Below are 19,742 nucleotides of genomic sequence, written 5' to 3'. Positions count from 1 at the left end.
AAAGACAAATATTGCATAGTACCACTGTTGTAAAGAAAACAGGGCTGACATCGGGGTTGGGAGGAGACTGAGAAATATGGGATAAATAATGTATACTGCATTGAAATAGATGAGGGAGAGAGCTGTTTAAAAGGGATATGTGATTAGGTAATACTGTCATGACAGGAGTCCAGAATGAAGCCTGCACAGTGGAGTGGACCTGGGGAGAGAGGGCTTGTTAAACAAGGAAAGACTTTTTCTTTTACTTTTCAAAGAGAAGAATGTACTGGGAGGGGGAGAGAAGGGTGGGCAGGGAGAAAAGTGGAAAAAATGAATGAATGGAAAGCCAAAGTCTCTGCAAATTTTTTAAATTAATTAAAAAAAAAAAGAGCTAGAGGTGGCATCGCTACAGTTTTTGCCCTCTATAATTTAACTAGTAAATTCAGTTGGCCTAGTGGGTAAAGACTTGTGCTGCTAACCCAAAGAGAAGCAGTTACAATCTAAAATCTGCTCCTCATGAGAAAAAAGGGCAATCTCCTTCTGTGTAATTAACAGCCTCTGGAAACCTGCTATTGGGCCAACTATGATTTGGTTCCAACTTAAAGGTAATGACTTATTTGGAATAAAATTAAAACTCAATGGGGAGAAAACAAACATTATGTCAGAATAGTATCTTTATTCAGGAAGTAAAGCAATTATGCACTGTGTGGCACATTTCAATTATTGCTATTCCTTCCCACTTCAGGTGATAAATACTAAAAATATTGCTTAGCCAATAAGAACAAAAGATTCAATACCATTTTCTATTAAGTCAATGGACCAATAAACAACGCCTTTCCACAACATTAACTTTGGGTCACAAATCTAAAGTACGCCTCCATAAATTTATGGAGCTTCTATTCCACAAACGTCTTTGTAATTCTTGAGTTTTAAAGCAAAACTGATAAATTTTTCAAGTTTTATTAAGGCACTACTGTAAGTAGGGTGAAGAGCCTGTCTTCTGTTTGTAAAGGCATGATGCTAAAATAGTAAATTAAAAATAACCTCCAAAACAAAGTCAAGTTTAGAATCAGTTTAAAAACGTTTCAAGTAAAAAAAATAAAATCAGCAATTTTAAAATGTAAAAAAAAAAAAAGACAATAATTTACGACTAACATTATCTTACTTTTGGTCATACTGAAACCTTGCCGTATCTGCATCATCCTCACAATCTCCATCATGCTCAAACACATGTCCCTCATACAATTTGATGAAAAGATACTCTCTCTAGAAATGATTTTAGAAAACTGGAACTAAGAACAGAGTAATAATGCTTAACAATATTTTCCCTAAAGCCTAATAAGTATACAGTAAAATATGCATAGTCAAACTCTTAACAGTTGTTAAATTTTTATTGTACATAATGTAAGTAACTTTGGGTCATTATTGCCCACTAATCTGATCATGTCACATGGAGAATTACAAAGAATATGTAGGACTGATGAACGTTTTCACATAAGAGAGTTTAATTATTTCTTTAACATTCACTTTTCTTTACAAGTCATTCTGTCCTTCACAGTTACCTGTTTTGCTTCTGAAAGACTAAAAGAAATTCTATTCTGTTGGAATCCACTGTAAGAATGTTAACTCGTCACACTCTGAAAACGAAAATGTACCACTTCTTAAAAAAGGGCTTTTTCTTTTACTTTTCAAAGAGAAGAATGAACTGGGGGTGGGGTGGGGGGGGTGGGCAGGGAGAAAATTGCAAAAATGAGTGAATGGAAATCCAAAATCTCTGTAAATTTTCACTGAAATTAATAATAATAATAAAAAAAAACTTTAAAAAAAGGATTTGATTTCCTTTGCCAAATAATAAAAAGGAACAAGGAGTAAAAAGTACTTATCAATTTAAAAAGACTAATTTAAAAGTCATAGTGTAGCACTGCTATTCTCTAGTCATCCACTTTCCCACTTCTCTTTTCTCACTATTGTTATCTTGGTACATACCATTGTATCCATGGTACATACCATACCATGGTACATACCATATTGGTATCTTGGTACATACCATTACTAAACTTTTGCCTCTAAACAATTTCCATTCCATAGAAGTTAATTCATCTGGCTTTCAAATATTAATTAAAAAATAACTGTTCAACTTACTATCTAAGTTATATTTTGCCCATATCAATGTATTACAGATACTACCTCAGGTTTATACTTTCAGATGGACCTTAATTTTCTTCTTTATGGGTGAATTTTAGCACAAATTTTTAACACTCTTTTACATCCTCGTATTTGGTACACTTCTCAAAAATGAACAGCATTTTCTTACCTAACCATGTTATTACTCGGGTTTTAATGTTTATAATTCTGTTTGTAATCTGGGCTATTAACTAACTCATGTTCAACTTAACTTACTGGTTTCTTAAATTTCACTTCCATTTTATTTAAAAATTTCATTCTTCAAAAATGAAATTTCTTCTAATTTCTACTTTGAAGATAAACCTTGACTATTATGCCTAAGAATTCAGGAAGCATCACTGTAATATGGATGAAACTTAGAGAAATGAAATAAGTCAGATATAAAAAGACAAATATTAACGAGACAACGATTATTAAAAAACCCAGAAAAAGTTCACAATCAGAACTAAATAGTCTTTGAAGTTGATGGCTACCAAGGATGGATGAGCAGAGGAATAGGAGGGAGAATTTATAGTAATTTAAGAATATTCAGGGGTGGGGGGGGAGAAACTTTCCAATTGGAACTTAAAAAAGTACAATACTACAATAAGTGGCATTTCTATCATAATTTGTATGTTGTTGTTGTTGTTATGTGCCATCGAGTCACTTGCGACTCATAGCGGCCCTACATACAACAGCCCTAAACTCTGCTCTGTCCTGTGCCAATCGCACTGTCTTTGATACACCCATCCCGATTACCCTAGTCACTGAATCAATCCATTTCATAGAGGGCCTTCCCCTCCTGCACTGTCCGTCCAGCCTATCAAGCATGATGTCCTTCTCCTTACAACATGTCCAAAGTATGTTAGACGAAGCCTCAGAATCCTTGCCTCCAAGCCGCCTGGCTTAACCTGTTCCAGGATGAATCTGTTTGTTTTCCTAGCAGCCCATGGTACCCTCATGGTACCTCATGGTACTCTTCTCCAGCACCACAGCTCAAAGGCATCAAGGGGAAATAACTCCATGTGATTAATGAATTAAAGATTATTTGGGATGTAGAATTTTCTGTTTTTCCATAAGTAATATAGCACTTTTGCTATTAATAATGCTGAAAAAGAGTTAGTATAACTAAGGAATTATCAGTATAACACTAAAAGCTGCTAATACTATCATAAACTGTGTCAAAACAGAAAACTGACAAAATCTAGAGTCCAAGAGTATCCTGTAATTAAACCCTATGTTTGGTTTTTATAGATTTCAAAGGGGCCTTGTCAGTAGCATGTTGCTTTATACGCTGGGCTAGTAACAAAAAGCTCAGTTCAAATCTACCAACTAATCCGTGAGACAAAGACAGGCAGTTTTCTCCAGCAAAGATTTACAGCTTAGGAAAGCTGATAGAATACTGTACAAGTAAGAATTGACTCCATAGTAGTGAGTACAGTTTTGTTGTTGTTTTGTTATATATATTTGAGGAAGTTTTATTTCCTAAACAAGGCATATTAAGCCAAATTATAAAAGAAAACTATTGATAAATTTATCTTAATGAAATGAAATTTTTCTGCATGAAAACACATGAGTATTTATTTCAATTGTAATGACTCACACAAAAACATAAGAAGTTAAGACCACCAGGTACTATTATTCCTATTACATAAGCAAAACAACTAAGGTTAACAGAGATTGTTGTGTTTTATGTCACAAAGCCGTAAGACAATTATAATTGTACAGTTGATATTCTAGGAGAGAGAACTGGTGGAAAATAACCATTTTTGTACCACATGAAGAAATTAGTACATATAATTGGTTTCATTTTATTTTAGTGGGGAAATGAAATTAAGTTTTTCCTATAAAACTGAAAGCAGTTCTTAAAATTAATTCTTTTCAGATAGATGACAACATTTTTTATATACTCTAATATGTGGTAAATAGTGTTTACATTTTTTTCATAGTGAAAAAAATCTTATAGAACAAAACAATTTTAAAAACAGACATCTGAGTAGCAACTGGAGTCTTAGAAGCTTGTAAGGTACACATATCTCCCTGTCTGCAAAAAAGATAGAAGCAAACCAATGACTATCAATCCAAAGGATGAAATGACCACATGAACTTCAGTCTCCAAGACTCTAAAACCAGAACTAGATGGTACCAGCTACCACTCTGAAAGGGATTATAATAAAAGGTTGTAATAGAGTGAGAAGAAAACGTAAAGCAAAACCCAAAGCTATTTTAAAAAAAAAAGAGACCTTGATTAGCTAGAGTGCTCTTTGGAGGCAGAAATGATGAGGTTTCGCCTCATGTACTATGAGCATGTTGCTAGGAGGGGCTATTCTTTGGAAAAGGACATGATGCTGGGAAAAGTGGAGGAACGGTGAAGAAGACCCTCAACCAGGTGGATTGACACGGTGACTGCTGCAATGGGCTCTTGCGTGTCAGGAAGTGCAAAGATGGCACAGGACAGAACAGGGTTCAGATCTGTTCATAGGGTCACTGAGTCATACTCAACTCAGTGATACTTAACAACAACAAGACTACATGTCTGATAGACTAGTTGCCCCTCAAGCTATAGTTCTTATATGACTTTCCCAGATGGAATGGAATTCCTGTGACCCAACTTCCAGTTAAATAAACAGGCCTACAGGATGATCAATAACACCAGAAAGGAACACACTCCATTTGCTCAGAGACAAAGCTCAAAAGACAGGCAAAAGGGAGCTCTGGTGGCCTAGTGGCAAGAAGCTGCACTGCAATCCCAGAGGTGCGCAGTTTGAATCCACCAGATGCTCTGCTGGAGAAGGAGGGGCAATCTCCCCCTGTGCCTGTTAGATTTGATTTGACGGAACATGCACAAAAATAATTTTTAAAAAAAGACAGGCAAAAATAGTAAAGGAGGACAAATGGAAATAGGAAACACAGAGAGGAGGTGAAAGAATGCTGCTGCAATGCAGTGGGACTAAAATCACTGTCATGAAATATGTATGAACTGCTGACTGGAAAAGCAATTGTATTTGTAAACTTTTACTCAAGCTACCACAAAACCCAATTTAAAAAAGTAACACTGGGTAAAATGCTGAGCCTGGTGCTAAAATCTTATCCCAAGTTTTCACACATTTAATTGGTGACATCTTTATTACCGATGGATTTAACAAGAAAATAAGATCCTTGTCATCAAATTTGATTATATATTAAAAAAAAAGGTTAACTGGGAATACCTAAGTCAGAAGATTTAATTAAATATTAATAATTAACTGATTCATTGTATCCAATTTTCTCCTTAATGTTTAACAACTGCTATTTCAGAAGATTGCAGTAAAAAATACTCATAATAATAGAAAATGAAGCACTATAAAACAAAAGAACAAAAAATAAAAAGAAAGAAGAAAACATGGAAGGGAGGTAACAGACTTGGTGGAGGGGACTTTATACCACTGCTCGAAAGCTTAACATGGGAATCAAAGAATGGTGAGGAGGAAGCCTTAAAACCTTTGTACTCCAACGGGTACCTAAGAAATATATCTGAGGCACATTGGCAGGGCAGTGTGGAACAATATATACTGCCACTGGCCATATTGTACCTGGTCTGTGGATAAATAGAGTCCTTCAGTTTCCAAAGCTGTCAATCTGGCACCTTTCACGAGCATTATATTCTCTTTGAATAAAACAAACAAAAAAAATTTTGTAATTAAAAGGACAAAAGAACTTAAAAAAATAAAATTGCTACTGAAGCAACTTAAGTGTTGTGATATAAAGCAAAAATAAATAAACAAAAAGAAAGTGAAATACAAGATATAGTTTTAAATTTTAAAATTCTCTGAGTATCACAACTTTATAGTAAGTTCAGGCCAGATAATTTAGATACTTGTATTTAAGATTTCCTCATTGCATCAACGTCAATTGTTTTATATTTTTCATCTCACTATTCAATTAAGTTTATAAAGTCTGATTTATTATAGATTCCATAAATTTCCACTATTCTGTCCTAAAATATCTGGACAGCTAAATAGAAAAAATAATAGGGAAAAATCATATTCATAATTTTTAATAAATAAATAAAACAAAATTTGACATAGATGTACCATACCTGCAGCTGACCATTTAATGAACTCAAGTCTTCTGCTTTCTTCTCTAAAGACTGAACCCAGACTTTTCTTTTTTGTCGGCATCTTGAAGCTGCTGCCCTATTGCGCTCAAGAAACTTCCTCCTTTTTTCATCAGGATCTTCATTAGCTGCTCTTCTTCGACGACCACTTGTATTTTGGGTCTGGGGAGTTGTGTGAGCTGGAGAAGCCTACAGTGAAAAAAAACACAACCACGAGAATGTGTTTTAACTGTGTCAAATGAATGAAATAACATAGGTGGGGAAGAGTAGAAAAGAGTAAAAATAAGGTTACTAAATTTTTCTACGTCTCTCACCCTGAAGTTTCTCTGAGATAATAAAAGTTATGGAAGATTATCATTAGGGCACTAACAGAAGTTTTTTGTTAATTAAAGAATGTGTATTTTCCTCTGAAAATGTTCATTAAAATTAATAAAATAAAATAAATTTTAAAAAATGTGTATTTTCATTTTGGTAGGAACGGAAATTGATAAACAGTCTCACTAGTCATTTGTATATCTTAAATATTTGCAAATATACTTTTAACACATTTTATCACACTATTTAATCATTACTGAAATTGTTATTAACTATATAAATTCACTGTAGGAAAACATGTTTTCCATGTTATTCTGAAATATTTTAACAGATTTCTAAAAGAACTGCTTTTACTAAAATTAAGGAGTTAAAAAGTATGGATATATTCTACTATGATCAGTTTTTCTCACTTTTTGAGTTTTAGTTCAATCTTTTTGTAAGGGATCAGGTTCATGTACTTATTAAGACTCATCTTCATAGTAAAGACAACAGAAGCCCGGATTTTCATGATTTCCATCAACGGACTGAACACTTTACTTCAATTCAACCAGAGGGGAAAAGTATTCATTCACTAGTCATATTATTTTGTGTCTATTATTGTTGTCAGGTGCCGTATAGTCAACTAACTCATAGCGACCCATGAATAATGGATCTGAACCCTGGCCTATCCTGTGCCATCTTCTTGTATATCATCAAGTATATCATTTTCTGATATACTTGAGCCCAATGTCAACCACCTTGTTGTAGGAAAGTCTTCCTCTCTTCTGTTGATGAGCAAGGACCATGTGGGGATGGCCATGTCTAATCTCTACTGACCTCACAAAAGGGAACTGTTCATGTCAACAGCATTAACTCAAAGCCAATTTCCATGAGGTCTGACACATCCCCTACGCTCTTGTTTCTCTTTCTACTCATATCAACACCAATCTCATTACTTTGCTGGGTCTAAAATCTGATGGGCTAGCTCACAGACCACACAGAACTATACTGGGGAAGTCAAAAGGCTATAAATCCAGGTTAGTAGCCAAATACAGTTACTCAATCAGGAGAGCTTCCGAAATGTGCACGCAGGGACCTCCGCCTTGAGTCTTATAGCTTTAAACCTGTCACAAAGTTCTCAGTCCTGCCCAATATTGGCTCTTCTTCCGCCTCCCCCAAACTGTCCAACAAATTTGGGCAAAGACTCCAAGCTTAGCTCCAATTTTGTCCAAAGGAGATAGCAGTCCCCAGGTAGCTTCATCTCATTTTGGTTCTCTGGTTCAGCTATCGCTGCTGCTGCTGCTGTAGGTGTAAGTGGAGCAAGAATTCTGGGGCCAGAAGGATGTGCTACATTCTCTTGCTGCTGCTGAATCACTCGATTTAATAATGGCAAGACTTGCCAATCCCCTTGAGGATCGCTGTGAGAGTCAATCCCCTTGTGGATAGGCTAACATGCCCTATGCGCATATACCTGCCCATCCACAGGACAAAGTTAAGTTCAGTGGCTAGGAAAGCCATTTTGAATAATAAACTTCATAATGACCCCCCATATTTCCAAGAATGATGTCCCTCTCCAGGACTGGTTCCTCCTAACAACATGCCCTAAATATGCAAGAAAAAGCTTTGCCATTCTTGCTTCTAACGAACACCCTGGTTGCACTTTCTCCAAGACATTTGTTTCCTCTTTTGACAGTTCACGGGATAATCATTCTCTAACATCGCAGCTCAAAGAATTAGGTTTTTTTCTGTCATCCTTATTCATTATTAAACTTTCAAATATATAGCAAGAGACTGAAAATACCATGGCTTGAATCAGGATCACCTTAGTCTTAAAACTGACACTACTGCTCTTTATACTTTGGGGATATCCTTGACAGCAGACTTTCCCAATGTTGTATGTCTTTTGATTTCTTGATGCTGATACCAAAGGTGTTGGTTGTGAATCCAAGTAAGATGAAATCATTGACAACTTCAGCATTTTTTCCATCAACCGTAATGGTGCTTATTGGCCCAGTGGTGAGGATTTTTGTCTTCTCAATGTCAAGATGCAATCCCTATTGAAGGCTATATGTAGTCTTTGCTCTTTTGTACCAAGCATTTTCACGTCTTCCTCACTTTCATTCAGCAAGCAAGGATGTCACATCTGCATAACAGATATTGTTGATGAGTCTTCATCCTGATGTCACATTCTTCTTCATATAGACTAAACTCTTGAATGATTTACTCAACATAGAGATTGAATAGGTAAGGAGAAAGGATACACCCCTGATACACATTTTTCCTGACATTAAATCATGTAGTGTTCTCTTTTCCTGTTAGAACAACAGCTTCTTTTTTGAAGTATAGGTTTTGTGTGAGCATAATCCCATGTTCTGGGATTCCCATATTTCTCAATGATAGCCAAAATATGTTCTAATCCACACAGTCAAACACCTTTGTATAGTCAATAAAACACAAATAAGACATTCTTCTGGTATTCTCTGCTTTCAGCCATGATTCATCTGATATATCAGCAATGATATTCCTAGGATTATGGAGTAATTTGTAACCTATGCCTCTCAAGGTCCCTCCCAAGAGTGCCACAGAACACTTGAATATGGGAAATTAGGAAATGAAGTCTCCAAATTTATACAGATGATAGAACTTTAAAGCCACAGAAATATAATGCAAAGGAGAAACCAGAAAACAATCTTTTATTTATAATGAATTGTGTTTAAAATTGTTGCTGTGATAGATAATTTAGTGTGTAAGATGGACAAAGAAATGGTATATAGCTGTTTGCGCAAATACTAGTGTGGATGTGATTAGATCAGTTCATGCTAAGCAAAGCAGATCACTCTCCATTAATCTCTGTTAAACCAATTAGTTTAAGGTCTTAAGAGCAAAAAAGGAGGTTCCTATGGGAGTGTTCTACTTTCAGACTATAAATAAGATACTTTGCCATAATTCTTTCCTGTAATTCCTGACCTAACAATCTTAGGCCTTATGACTGTCAAAATATTAGTCAGTCATTTTGTATACAGATTTTATTCTTGCTATAGTTGCTAAACAAATCATAAAAGAGTTAAATATTTTTAGGCCTACTAATGATTTGAAAACCCTAAGTGTAGTTCGTTCATTATTGCTAAGCTAAAGACTGACAATTTGAATCCACTCAGTGGTTCTAAGAAAATATTCCTATTTCTGTAAAGATTATAGCTACAAAAAACCCACAATAAAAACAAACCCACAAAGGAAGTTCTAGTTAGAAATAGACTCACACTGAGTATGAATTGAATGAATGACAACTAATAATAACAACATGGACTTGAGGCTCTCTGAGAGAATATGGGAGCTCTGATGGAATAGAACATAGGAAGCTGCATTGTTAAACTGAAGATCATATCTCCAGGTGGTTAGAATTCATCAGCAGAACTGAAGGCAATCTCCTCCTACTATTAAAAGGAACTTGCTGGAGAATCAGCCCTGACTCAATGGGAATGGAACAGAAAGGAGAATAAATTCCTCCTCTTTTTCTCTCTCTCCTCCTGTTCATTCATTAAAAATAATTATAGTCCTAGTAACAACAGCAAAATTCAACAGACCAGTAAAACAACAAATGATGGCGAGATTGTGGAGAGACTGGAGCTCTTGTTCACTGCTGGTGAAAATGTTAAAAGGGTACTGCTGCTATGAAAGGCAATCTGGTGCTTTCTCAAAAAGTTTAAAATACACATTAACATCTGATCCAGCAATCCCACTACAGGGAATATATCCTATGAAACCAGAGCCTTGACTTGAGCAGATGAATACACACTCATGTTTATTACTGCATTATTCACAACAGCAAAGAGATGGAAGCAACCCAAGTGCCCATCAACAAATGAATGGATAGAAATATTGTAGTACATTCACAGAACAGAATATTACATAGCATTGAAAAACAATGACTTGTAAAACATTACATAACTTTAGGGCAGTTTGGAGGACAGTGTGCTGAGTTAAATAATCTCAGTCACAAAAGGACAAATATTACTTAACACCACTGTTATAAAACAAGATGGACATGGAGAGGGTTGAGGAAAGAATGGGGGGAAAGGGGACAGAAAATGAACACTGAGGATAAGAACTGTTTGAAAGGAATATATGACTAGGCATTATATGTATGACAATAATTTGGAACAAGGGGTGCACTGCAGAGAGGGTAGGGAGGGGGAAGAAAATGTGCAAAAATGGAAAAAACAGGAAAAATCTTTTCAATGGTTTGGTGTGGTTGTGTGTGTATGTGTGTGTGTGTTTAATTTTTTTGTGTGTACCATCAAACTGGATCCGACTGGTACAGGAGGAGATTGTCCTTTCTCCAGCAAAGCATCTGGTGGATTTGAACTGCATACCTATGGGACTGCAGTGCAGTTTCTTGCCACTAGGCCACCAGAGCTCCCTGGTTTGTTTGGTTTTTTTTTAGGTGTTAAAATTATGATTTTTATTAATATAAAAGATTCCATCAAGATCAGAACCTATCACTATGGATATATTATATCACTATGGTTTTACTATTAGTTGTTTGTTTTTTTTTTAAAAAAAGTTGAAATCTAGAATCAATATTCTTGGTCTCAAAAATGAAAATCTAGAGTTAAAAAAAGTTATAGTAAATATTTAGAAATTAAGGATATAGTAGAGAACAAAACAAGTAAGAGTCCTGCCCTCACTGAGCTTAAACCTAATACAATAAAATACACAGCAGATACAAATAAAAACCAGATTCAGGGTACTCTTGTTCTTGTATGCCATCGATTCAGAATCCACTCACAGCTGACTGTCCAACAGGTTTTCAAAGGCTGTAAGTTGCATGAGAGAAAAACTGCCTATCATTCTCTAGCAGAACAGCTGTAGGATTCAAAATATGCCTCTGGACTGGCACAGCAACTCCCTACCGTCATACTGAGGCAAAGGAAACAAAGACTTAATAAAAATAAATTACTGTATTAAGAAGGGTTGGCAAAATCCTGCAGAGATCAATAGTAATAAATATTTTATACGCCTTTAAGGCACATTCCTTGTTTATTTTCCTTTCTTTTTTTAAAAAGAAATAAACCAAACCCAAAAACCCTTTCCAAATGTAAAACACCATTATTAATTAGATGACACATTGTACTATGTTTAATTCAAGTATCTTTTTATAAAGATTAAATATGGTTATCTAAATACCTATGCTAAAGAGGCAATTTAAAAAGTAAGCTATTTATCTCTATTGATTAGAAAGCTTTAAAATGTCAAGACACATACATTTTGAGAAGATAAATACTTAAATATGATATCTGAAAATACTTAACAAAAACCTAGTTACCTTTCCTTGTAGAAATATATAACTGCAGATATGTATGGGGAGGGTTAAACCAGGCTATTCCTTGGAGGCAAGGATTCTGGGTCTTCGTATGACATACTTTGGACACGTTGTAAGGAGGGACAGGTCCTTAGACAGGGACATCATGCTTGGGAGAGTGGAGGGACAGCGCAAGAGGGGAAGATTGATGAGGTGGATAGACTCAGTGACTGGGGTATTCGGATGGGTGTGTCAGAGGCAGTGCGATTGGCCTAGAGCAGGGTTTAGGGCTGTTGTACATAGGGTCGCTATGAGTCGCAAGCAACTCGATGGCACATAACAACAGTGTGTTTGTGTGTGTGTGTGTGTGTGTGAGAGAGAGAGAGAGAGAGAGAGAGACATCTAACAAGCAATCACAAAGGTTAAGTAAAAAAGGACCTCTAAAGGAACGACCATCAACAAGATGGTTAACAATGGGCTCAAACATGAGAGATAGGGAAGATGACACAACAAAGGGCAAGGTTCACTGGATCGTGATGAATCAGAGTTGACTCAATGACAACTATAAATACAACTGCGCTAAATTTTATCAGTTCTTTGAATGACAAGTTTTAATTCAAGAAATGTTTATGTTAGTAATGTTATACATACATATAAATAAGTGTATGTCTGTATTTATATAAATCTGTATCTTTGTATGTCTCTAAAATACTTTTATTTCCTAGAAGCCGAGTATGAATTACATAAAAAGGCAGATTTTAACAAAAGTAAATTAACAAAGGGCAATATTTTACAACATTTCTTTTCATTCTTTTTTTTTTTTTAAATTAAAGGAGCTCTGGTGGCTTAGTGTCAAGGAATTGCACGGCCAATTCAAAGGCCGGGAGGAAGAAAGGCAATCTTCTTCCATGAAATTTATTGCCTCTGGAAACCCGCTGGAGGGTCAGCAATGAATCAGTATTAATACCTTTACTTTCAACTGCTGGAGTCTCTGAGGGGCACAGTTCGGTAAGCACTAGCTAAAAGACTAGAGGTTCAAACCAACCCAGGGGTGTCTAAGAGGGCAGGCCTGGCAATCTGCTTCTAAGAGGTCAGAATGTTAAAAACCCCACAGAACAGCTCTCTCCTGTACACACAGGAACATCATGAATTGGAATCAATTTGACGGAAACTGTCAAGAACAACAAGAACTATTCCTTTTGATCTATATTTCAGATTAAAAAAAAAATTTCCAAGTTCATGATGTAGTCATTTACGTTTTACTATTAGCTGTTTTTTAAGGATGATTAACAACAGAATGTTGGATGATAAAAATGATATACATACCGGGGTTTCTGTAGTGGACGTAGCTGGCTGCTGTAAAGACTGTGGTCGAGATTCCTCTGACTGAGTTCTAACCAGTCCACTAGCATGGCCTTTGGCAGTATCACCATTGGTAACTGGAGGATGTTGCTGGGTCAAAGCAGCTTTTAACCTCTGAAATACAAACATTATTTTTTATTAAGTCCTTTGTTTTCCACATTAATTCTATTAGTTTTAACATTTCCTTTGATGAGTTAACAAAGAGAGATCACTGTTAGGAATGCATAAACATTAAGTTTTAATTGATTTTTTTAAAAAAATTGATTTCTAAGATCACTGTAAATATCTGTAAAAAAAACAACAGGACAGTTGAAAGCATCCTGTGTTACTGATACTACTAGAGGACTTTAGGGAGCTCTAGTGGCTCAGAGGAAAGGAACTGTGCTGCCACCCAAAGGTACACAGTTCATATCCACCAGCTGCTCCATGCGAGAAAAATGGGCAATCTCCTCCCATTTGATTTGCTGCCTATAAAAACCACGGGAGGGTCTGCTATGAGTCAGTTCTAACATGACAGTGCGTAACAATCACATTTAGGAAAAAGCATAAAGAGGGGGAAGTAAAAATAAAAGCACAATGATTGAAAAGGAACCATTTCATTTAACCAACTCAAGAAGTAAAATTACCATGACCATTTTTTTTTAGATAATTTTTTCTTTTAGGTAATTATTTTTTTTTAATTTTTTAATTTTCATTTTTATTGTATTATTTTTACATGTACCGTCAAATCAGATCTGACTGGTACAGGAGGAGATTGCCCCCTCCTTCTCCAGTAGAGCATCTGGTGGATTTGAATTTTATTTCAAATCTCTTTTTTTTTTTCAAATTTCAAACCTCTTGAATTGCATTGCAGCATCTTGCACCATGAACATTTTTACCTACTCATCTACTGTGCTCCATTCCAATACTTGATTATCCTCATCTTCTCAAGTCCTATCTACATTCAACCTCAATCTATTCTTTGCAAGATTTGATGCCATACCTCATACTCTATGAACTTTGATAAATGTTGATAGTTGTAGAGGGGCTTCAGGCCTTTTGTTCATAGAGTAGCAATGAGTCATGCTTGACTTGAAGGTAATCAACAACAACAACAACAACAGAGTGGGTGTGCCTTCCCTTTAGGCTTTCCTGACCCAGTGGGCAGATGCCGATCGAGGTCTATCCCTTCCACTGTGTTCCATTTTGCCACTTAACAGTGCCTGACCTAAATTTTTAGAGTATGACAGATTTAGTATTTGAATGAAGTCTTCAATACTTAAGGTTACTGTTTTATAAATATACAATTTGAATGAAGCTTATTATTACATCAGACAAAATGTGTCATGTTAGTATCTTAATGTACTTAGCAGACAATAAACTCCTTAAGAACAGACTGTCTTATGCTACACTGCATTTCTTTTAGTAACTGGTACAATGATTTACTATACACACAATATGTGTTCAACAAACATGTCTCCTAATTGACAGAAATGGGTTTCTTGGGTGAAAATAAACAAATGGGATGGGAAGCTAAATAAGAACAAAAATATAGGATCTTAAATGCTGAAAGAGACACAGATATTTAGGATTACTAATACTGATATTAGGAAGCTCTACTGGCAAGAAGCTGTGCTGCAATTCCAAATACAGGTGGTTCGAGGCCACCAGCTGTTCTATGGGAGAAGGATGGGCAATCTCCTCTTGTGAGATTAACTGTCCCTGAAAACCACAGGAGGGTCAGCTATGGGTTGGTTCTGACTTGGTACACAACAACAGTAACAAGTTCTGGTATTAAGGCGCTCTGGTGGCTTAGTGGAGCTGTGGTGCCAACCCCAAGGCATGTGGTACGAATCCACTAGCTGCTCTGCAAGGGAAAGATGGGCAATCTCCTCCTGTATGATTTATTGCCTCTGAAAACCTGCTAGAGGGTCAGCTGTGAATTGGATCAGACCCAATGGGTACACAGCAACAACAGTGCTGATACTGGACACAATTACTGAAATATAGTCCTTGAGTTAAAAAATAAAGTTTAAGCACAAAAATGAGGTAAAACAGAGATGTCTGTTTTCCTAGAGACATAATTTTCAGGTGCATACTTTGGGGAGGGAAGATAAAAAAAAAAAAATATATATATATATATATATATATATAAGAACTATGCTGTGGTCTACTCAGCACTTCTAAAACTTTCTAGAACTAAATAAGCAGTTGACTGTATGTATTAAAAACCTAGATTCCTAGCAACTTTGCCAAGGTATCAGACAGAGGACTTGGGTTTGAGAGAAAAGCTTTTGAAAAAGGACCCCAAATGACTCTTGCATAATTGCTTTAATTTCTTCCAATGAAGAAATTTCTTTCAATGTGCTTTATTCAGAAATTTGTAATTTGCTTATTTTCATCTATGGATTTTTTCCTTACATTCTATTATACATGAACTAGATCCTTTAATAACTGGAGCATATATGAAAGAGTGGTCAAGATTTCAGTTGAGGAAATAATTATACTTGGACAAGTGTTTAGTGGGTATTTTCCCAAGGCTAGTCATCACTGCAGATTCTGGGAATGGTTTTAAAAAGGCAGGTACTGAATATCCCACAGATTGCCAAAAGGATGAACAGGTATGTCTTAGAAAGGGTTTAGCCAGAGTGCTCTTAGAGGCAAGGATGGAAAAGCATTGTCTTTCATACTTTGGGCATGCTGCTAAGAGATGCAATTCCCAGGGAAGGAATATCATGCTTGGAAGGAAGATGGACAGAGTGATTACAGCAATGGGCTCGAGTGCAATAGAAATGGTGAGGAGGCAGAAGTTAGGACAAGAGTCAGACCTGTTCTTCACTATGAGGGTCATTACGAGTCATACTCGACCTGATGGCACTTAACAAGAACAAAAAGCTTTTTAATAAAAATTAAGTTTTAGTTATTTATGTGTAACTTACACATAATAGAATGAACTTTCTGGTGTAAAGTTTTATGAGTTTTAGTAATGAAATCATCCCCAAATCAAGATTTAGAACTCCTCCATTATTGCTGGGTGCCAATGAGTCACCACAACTCATAGTAACCCTATGAGCAGCTGGTGGAACAGAAGATGGAAACCTGGCCCTAACTGCACCATTCTCCAACGCCGTCATGACCAAGCCTACTACAGTTACACTGTTCCAGAAGCCTCTCTTAAACCTCGTCTTGTCTTTTTGCTGTCAAATACTTCTGAAGGATTGCTGTGTCTTCTGTAGTTTTTTCCAATATGTTTTTATTAAGATAGTATTCTCATTTTACAAAAGAAATTTTAAATATTAAAAAAGAGATAATTTCAAAAAGATTACATAGTGATTCCAACTGCCTTCCAGTCTATTCCACTCACAGGGCTCTCCATCCAATTTCTCAGACTATAAATCTTTACAGAAGATGACTCTTATGTCTTCCAAGTGGTGCTTGCTGGAGTTGAACCACCAATTTTTCAGTTAGTAGCCTGTCACATATGCAATACCTCAAAGGGCTCCCTGGGCAAGTTCAAATCATGGATTCAATCCCAGATATCTTTAATTTAAAATGAGTAATCTTCCAATGGCAATATGCTGCATACATTATTGGTTCCATCAATCAATAAATCACAGAGAAAGGTCAAAAACAATCATCTGAGCAACTCCAACTACCTCTAGATTCCAATTTGGGATATCTTGGGTAGCAAGTGGTCAGCACAGGCTGAATGGGAATGAACCAGTTGTAAGCTCTGAATCTGAAATTGAAATTTTGCTAAGTACCTTCATGTCAGAACCTGACTCACATCTAACCCTCAAGTAGATTTTCAAAGGCAGTAAATCCTATCAGAGAATGTCCATCTTTCTCCCACGGGGCAGTTGGCAGATCCATCTTTCTCCCACGGGGCAGTTGGCAGATTCAAATCACATGCCTTAACCCTCAAGTAGGTTTTCAGAGGCAGTAAATCCTATCAGAGAATGTCCATCTTTCTCCCACGGGGCAGTTGGCAGATTCAAATCACATGCCTTAAGACTGGCAATGCAAATCCTTACCACTCCGCCACCAGAACTCTCCTGAGACTGTTGCTGAGTACCAACTAGTTGAAACTGACCTTCCAGTGGATTTTCAGAGGCAGCAGTAAACTGCATGGGAACAGAGTGTCCATTTTTCTCTCATGGAGGAACTGGTTGATTTGACCCACATGTGTTTGAAATGGCAGTGCAATTCAATACCCCTAAGCCACCAGATCACCATAGGACTAGATGGTTTAAATTCTTCAACAGATAACTGCAAAGCATAGAGAATGCCAAATTTGATATTGCAACTGCTAAGTCAAGTCAAACCATCATGTTTCCCTTTTTTATAGACTTTATGAATCAAAGCAGCAACATACATGTAAAAATCCTAGTATCTTCACTGTTAAGTATATTTATTTTGTTCACTGTTGCATATTTTCATACTGCTCCTTTCACCTTACAATTCACCCATTGTTCCAGACTGTTGTCACACATATTTTAAGTATATTTAATGTATAATTTTATGGTTTGGGAAACTTTTGAATGTAACTCTGACTTACAATATTTCTGTGATGCTGAACAAAGAACTTAGAGAAACCTCTGAGTTTGTTTCTTCATGTATAAAACTGGAAATAATAACTTTTTTAAAGGGTTGAGGTAATGGTTACAAAGCAATAAGTCATCTATTTCACTAGCAAGAGGTTAGAAGAGTAAGCCAAAGAATCTAGCAACATCTTCTTGTTTCCAAATGTATTTAGTGGTCATTTTATGCATGTTTAGTCCCAGAAATATTTGTTAAATACATTCCCAACCCTACTTCAAGATCCCGGTCAGATTCCTGGTTCTTTCTTTTTCCAACAAGCAGAAATAGCTAGAGTGGTACCTGAGACAGGAAATTTGACAACTCATATCTGATGAGACAAGTGGAACTAGATGTTTTATAAATTAAATTCCAAATGTAACCAAAGCAGTACGTGGCCAGAAATAAGGAATTCTTAGGAAAAAGGAACAAGGGTTAAAAGCAGCAAGACAGGCATTATAAAGTGTGAGTCATAAAGCCCAAAGAAAAGGAGTTCAGTTACTCCGTAACTGTTAAAAACACAATTTAGACATCACAGTATATTAAAAAAGAATTATAAGACTAAGGCTTTTAATTTGTGGATTTGTGTACAGAACTCTATCTAGAGGTCAGAAAGTGAATAAAAACTTGGCAAATTATGTGTTGCCAAACATTTTTTAAAACCTTAGATTCAGAATACTACTGAAGAGCATTTAAAGGTTTACAGTGGAGAGCTTAACTCAGAATTAATGAAATACAGTAACTGCACATAGGGGAGTCTGAAGTACATAAACATCACTCTCTTGAATACTCTTTAGTAGGGCAAGTTACCATCTTACAGCCCACTTAAAGGCAGCATCAGTATTCATTCATTATCCTCTCCTGACAGCCCTAGGGTATACAGTAGCATTCAGTGAGGAAGATCTAATGTTTGCTACATGCTGTTACATTGATTACAATGGGCTTAACTTGGAAAGTATGCCACTGGGGATAGTATGTAAGAGAACGATTTTAAGGGTTAATTAACAATCCTTTTAATTGTGATTAATTTTTTAAAAATAAAAATGCTTACATACCAAAAAATAGGAATAAACTAGGTGGGGGAGGGAAGAAGCAGTCACTAGGTATTACAGAAATTTTACAATCAATATAAGGCTATATAGAATCCAGTAAGGTAAACTACTTTGTTGTTGTGTACCGAAGAGTCAGAACCAACCCATAGCTGACCCTCCAGCTGGATTTCAGAGGCAGTTAATCCCATGGGAGGAGACTGCCTTTAGTTTAGCTACTTTAATTAAAAAGGAAAAAAAAAGAAAATGAATGTAAAACATAGTAGACATGTATTTTACAACAGAATTCTGTAACTAAAACATAAATTGAAAATCAATTTAACCATCACTTTCTAGATGAACCAAAGGCCCCAGAGATGGAAGCTTATTCCCAGAAAAGCAAAATCAGTTTAAAAAAGAGCTAAGATGGGAACTTCTGTTGTCTCTGAGTTCAAAGTACATATTTTAAACAAAAGCCTTGCCAAGCTAGAGCTTCGGTCCAGTACTAAGTATTCTAAATGTACTTGTTGCTGTTATATGCCATTTCGTCAGAACTAAGTCACAGTTGAACCTCCAGGGATTTTTCAGAGGCGGTGCACTCACAGGAGAAGCCTGCTCATCTTGCTTTTATGGAGCAGCAGGTAGATTCAAGTCATGACCTTGGCTGGCAGCGCAACTCCTTACCACTAGGTCACCAGAGATCCCCCTAAACATATTAGTAATTGATAAATTAGGTACCAGACATGGTATAGAGAGGTCAGTGAATTGCTGAGAAAAAAATTTCCCTCAAAATAAAAATTTAATATAATGAAAGATTGAGCGCTCAGAGAAAAAGAAATTAAAAGATCTAAAAAGAAGTAAAAGATCTAAAAAAGATTAAATGATTCTCCAACATATCTCATAAAACCTAGGCATAAATTTTATATCTAAGATATAAATTTTTTGGAAAGAAAACTAAAAT

General features: G+C 36.0%; 1 protein-coding gene across 2 annotated transcripts in view; it reads right to left on the bottom strand.

The window, feature by feature from the left end:
- ATF2 (activating transcription factor 2) overlaps window positions 1-19,742 on the bottom strand; it is a 113,079-nt gene that overhangs the window by 26,100 nt on the left and 67,237 nt on the right. For both annotated transcript variants that reach the window (XM_006878814.1, XM_006878815.1), the window contains exons 10-11: window positions 13,161-13,310; window positions 6,221-6,427 (exon numbers count right to left, since the gene is read on the bottom strand). In XM_006878814.1, coding sequence (XP_006878876.1) covers window positions 6,221-6,427; window positions 13,161-13,310 — 357 coding nt within the window. The remainder of the gene's footprint in view (window positions 1-6,220; window positions 6,428-13,160; window positions 13,311-19,742) is intronic.

Source organism: Elephantulus edwardii, unplaced genomic scaffold (genome assembly GCF_000299155.1).
Source record: "Elephantulus edwardii isolate Elephantulus edwardi_28Jun2011 unplaced genomic scaffold, EleEdw1.0 scaffold00001, whole genome shotgun sequence".
Classification (NCBI taxonomy): domain Eukaryota; kingdom Metazoa; phylum Chordata; class Mammalia; order Macroscelidea; family Macroscelididae; genus Elephantulus; species Elephantulus edwardii.
This window is presented reverse-complemented; position numbering and strand designations above follow the sequence as displayed.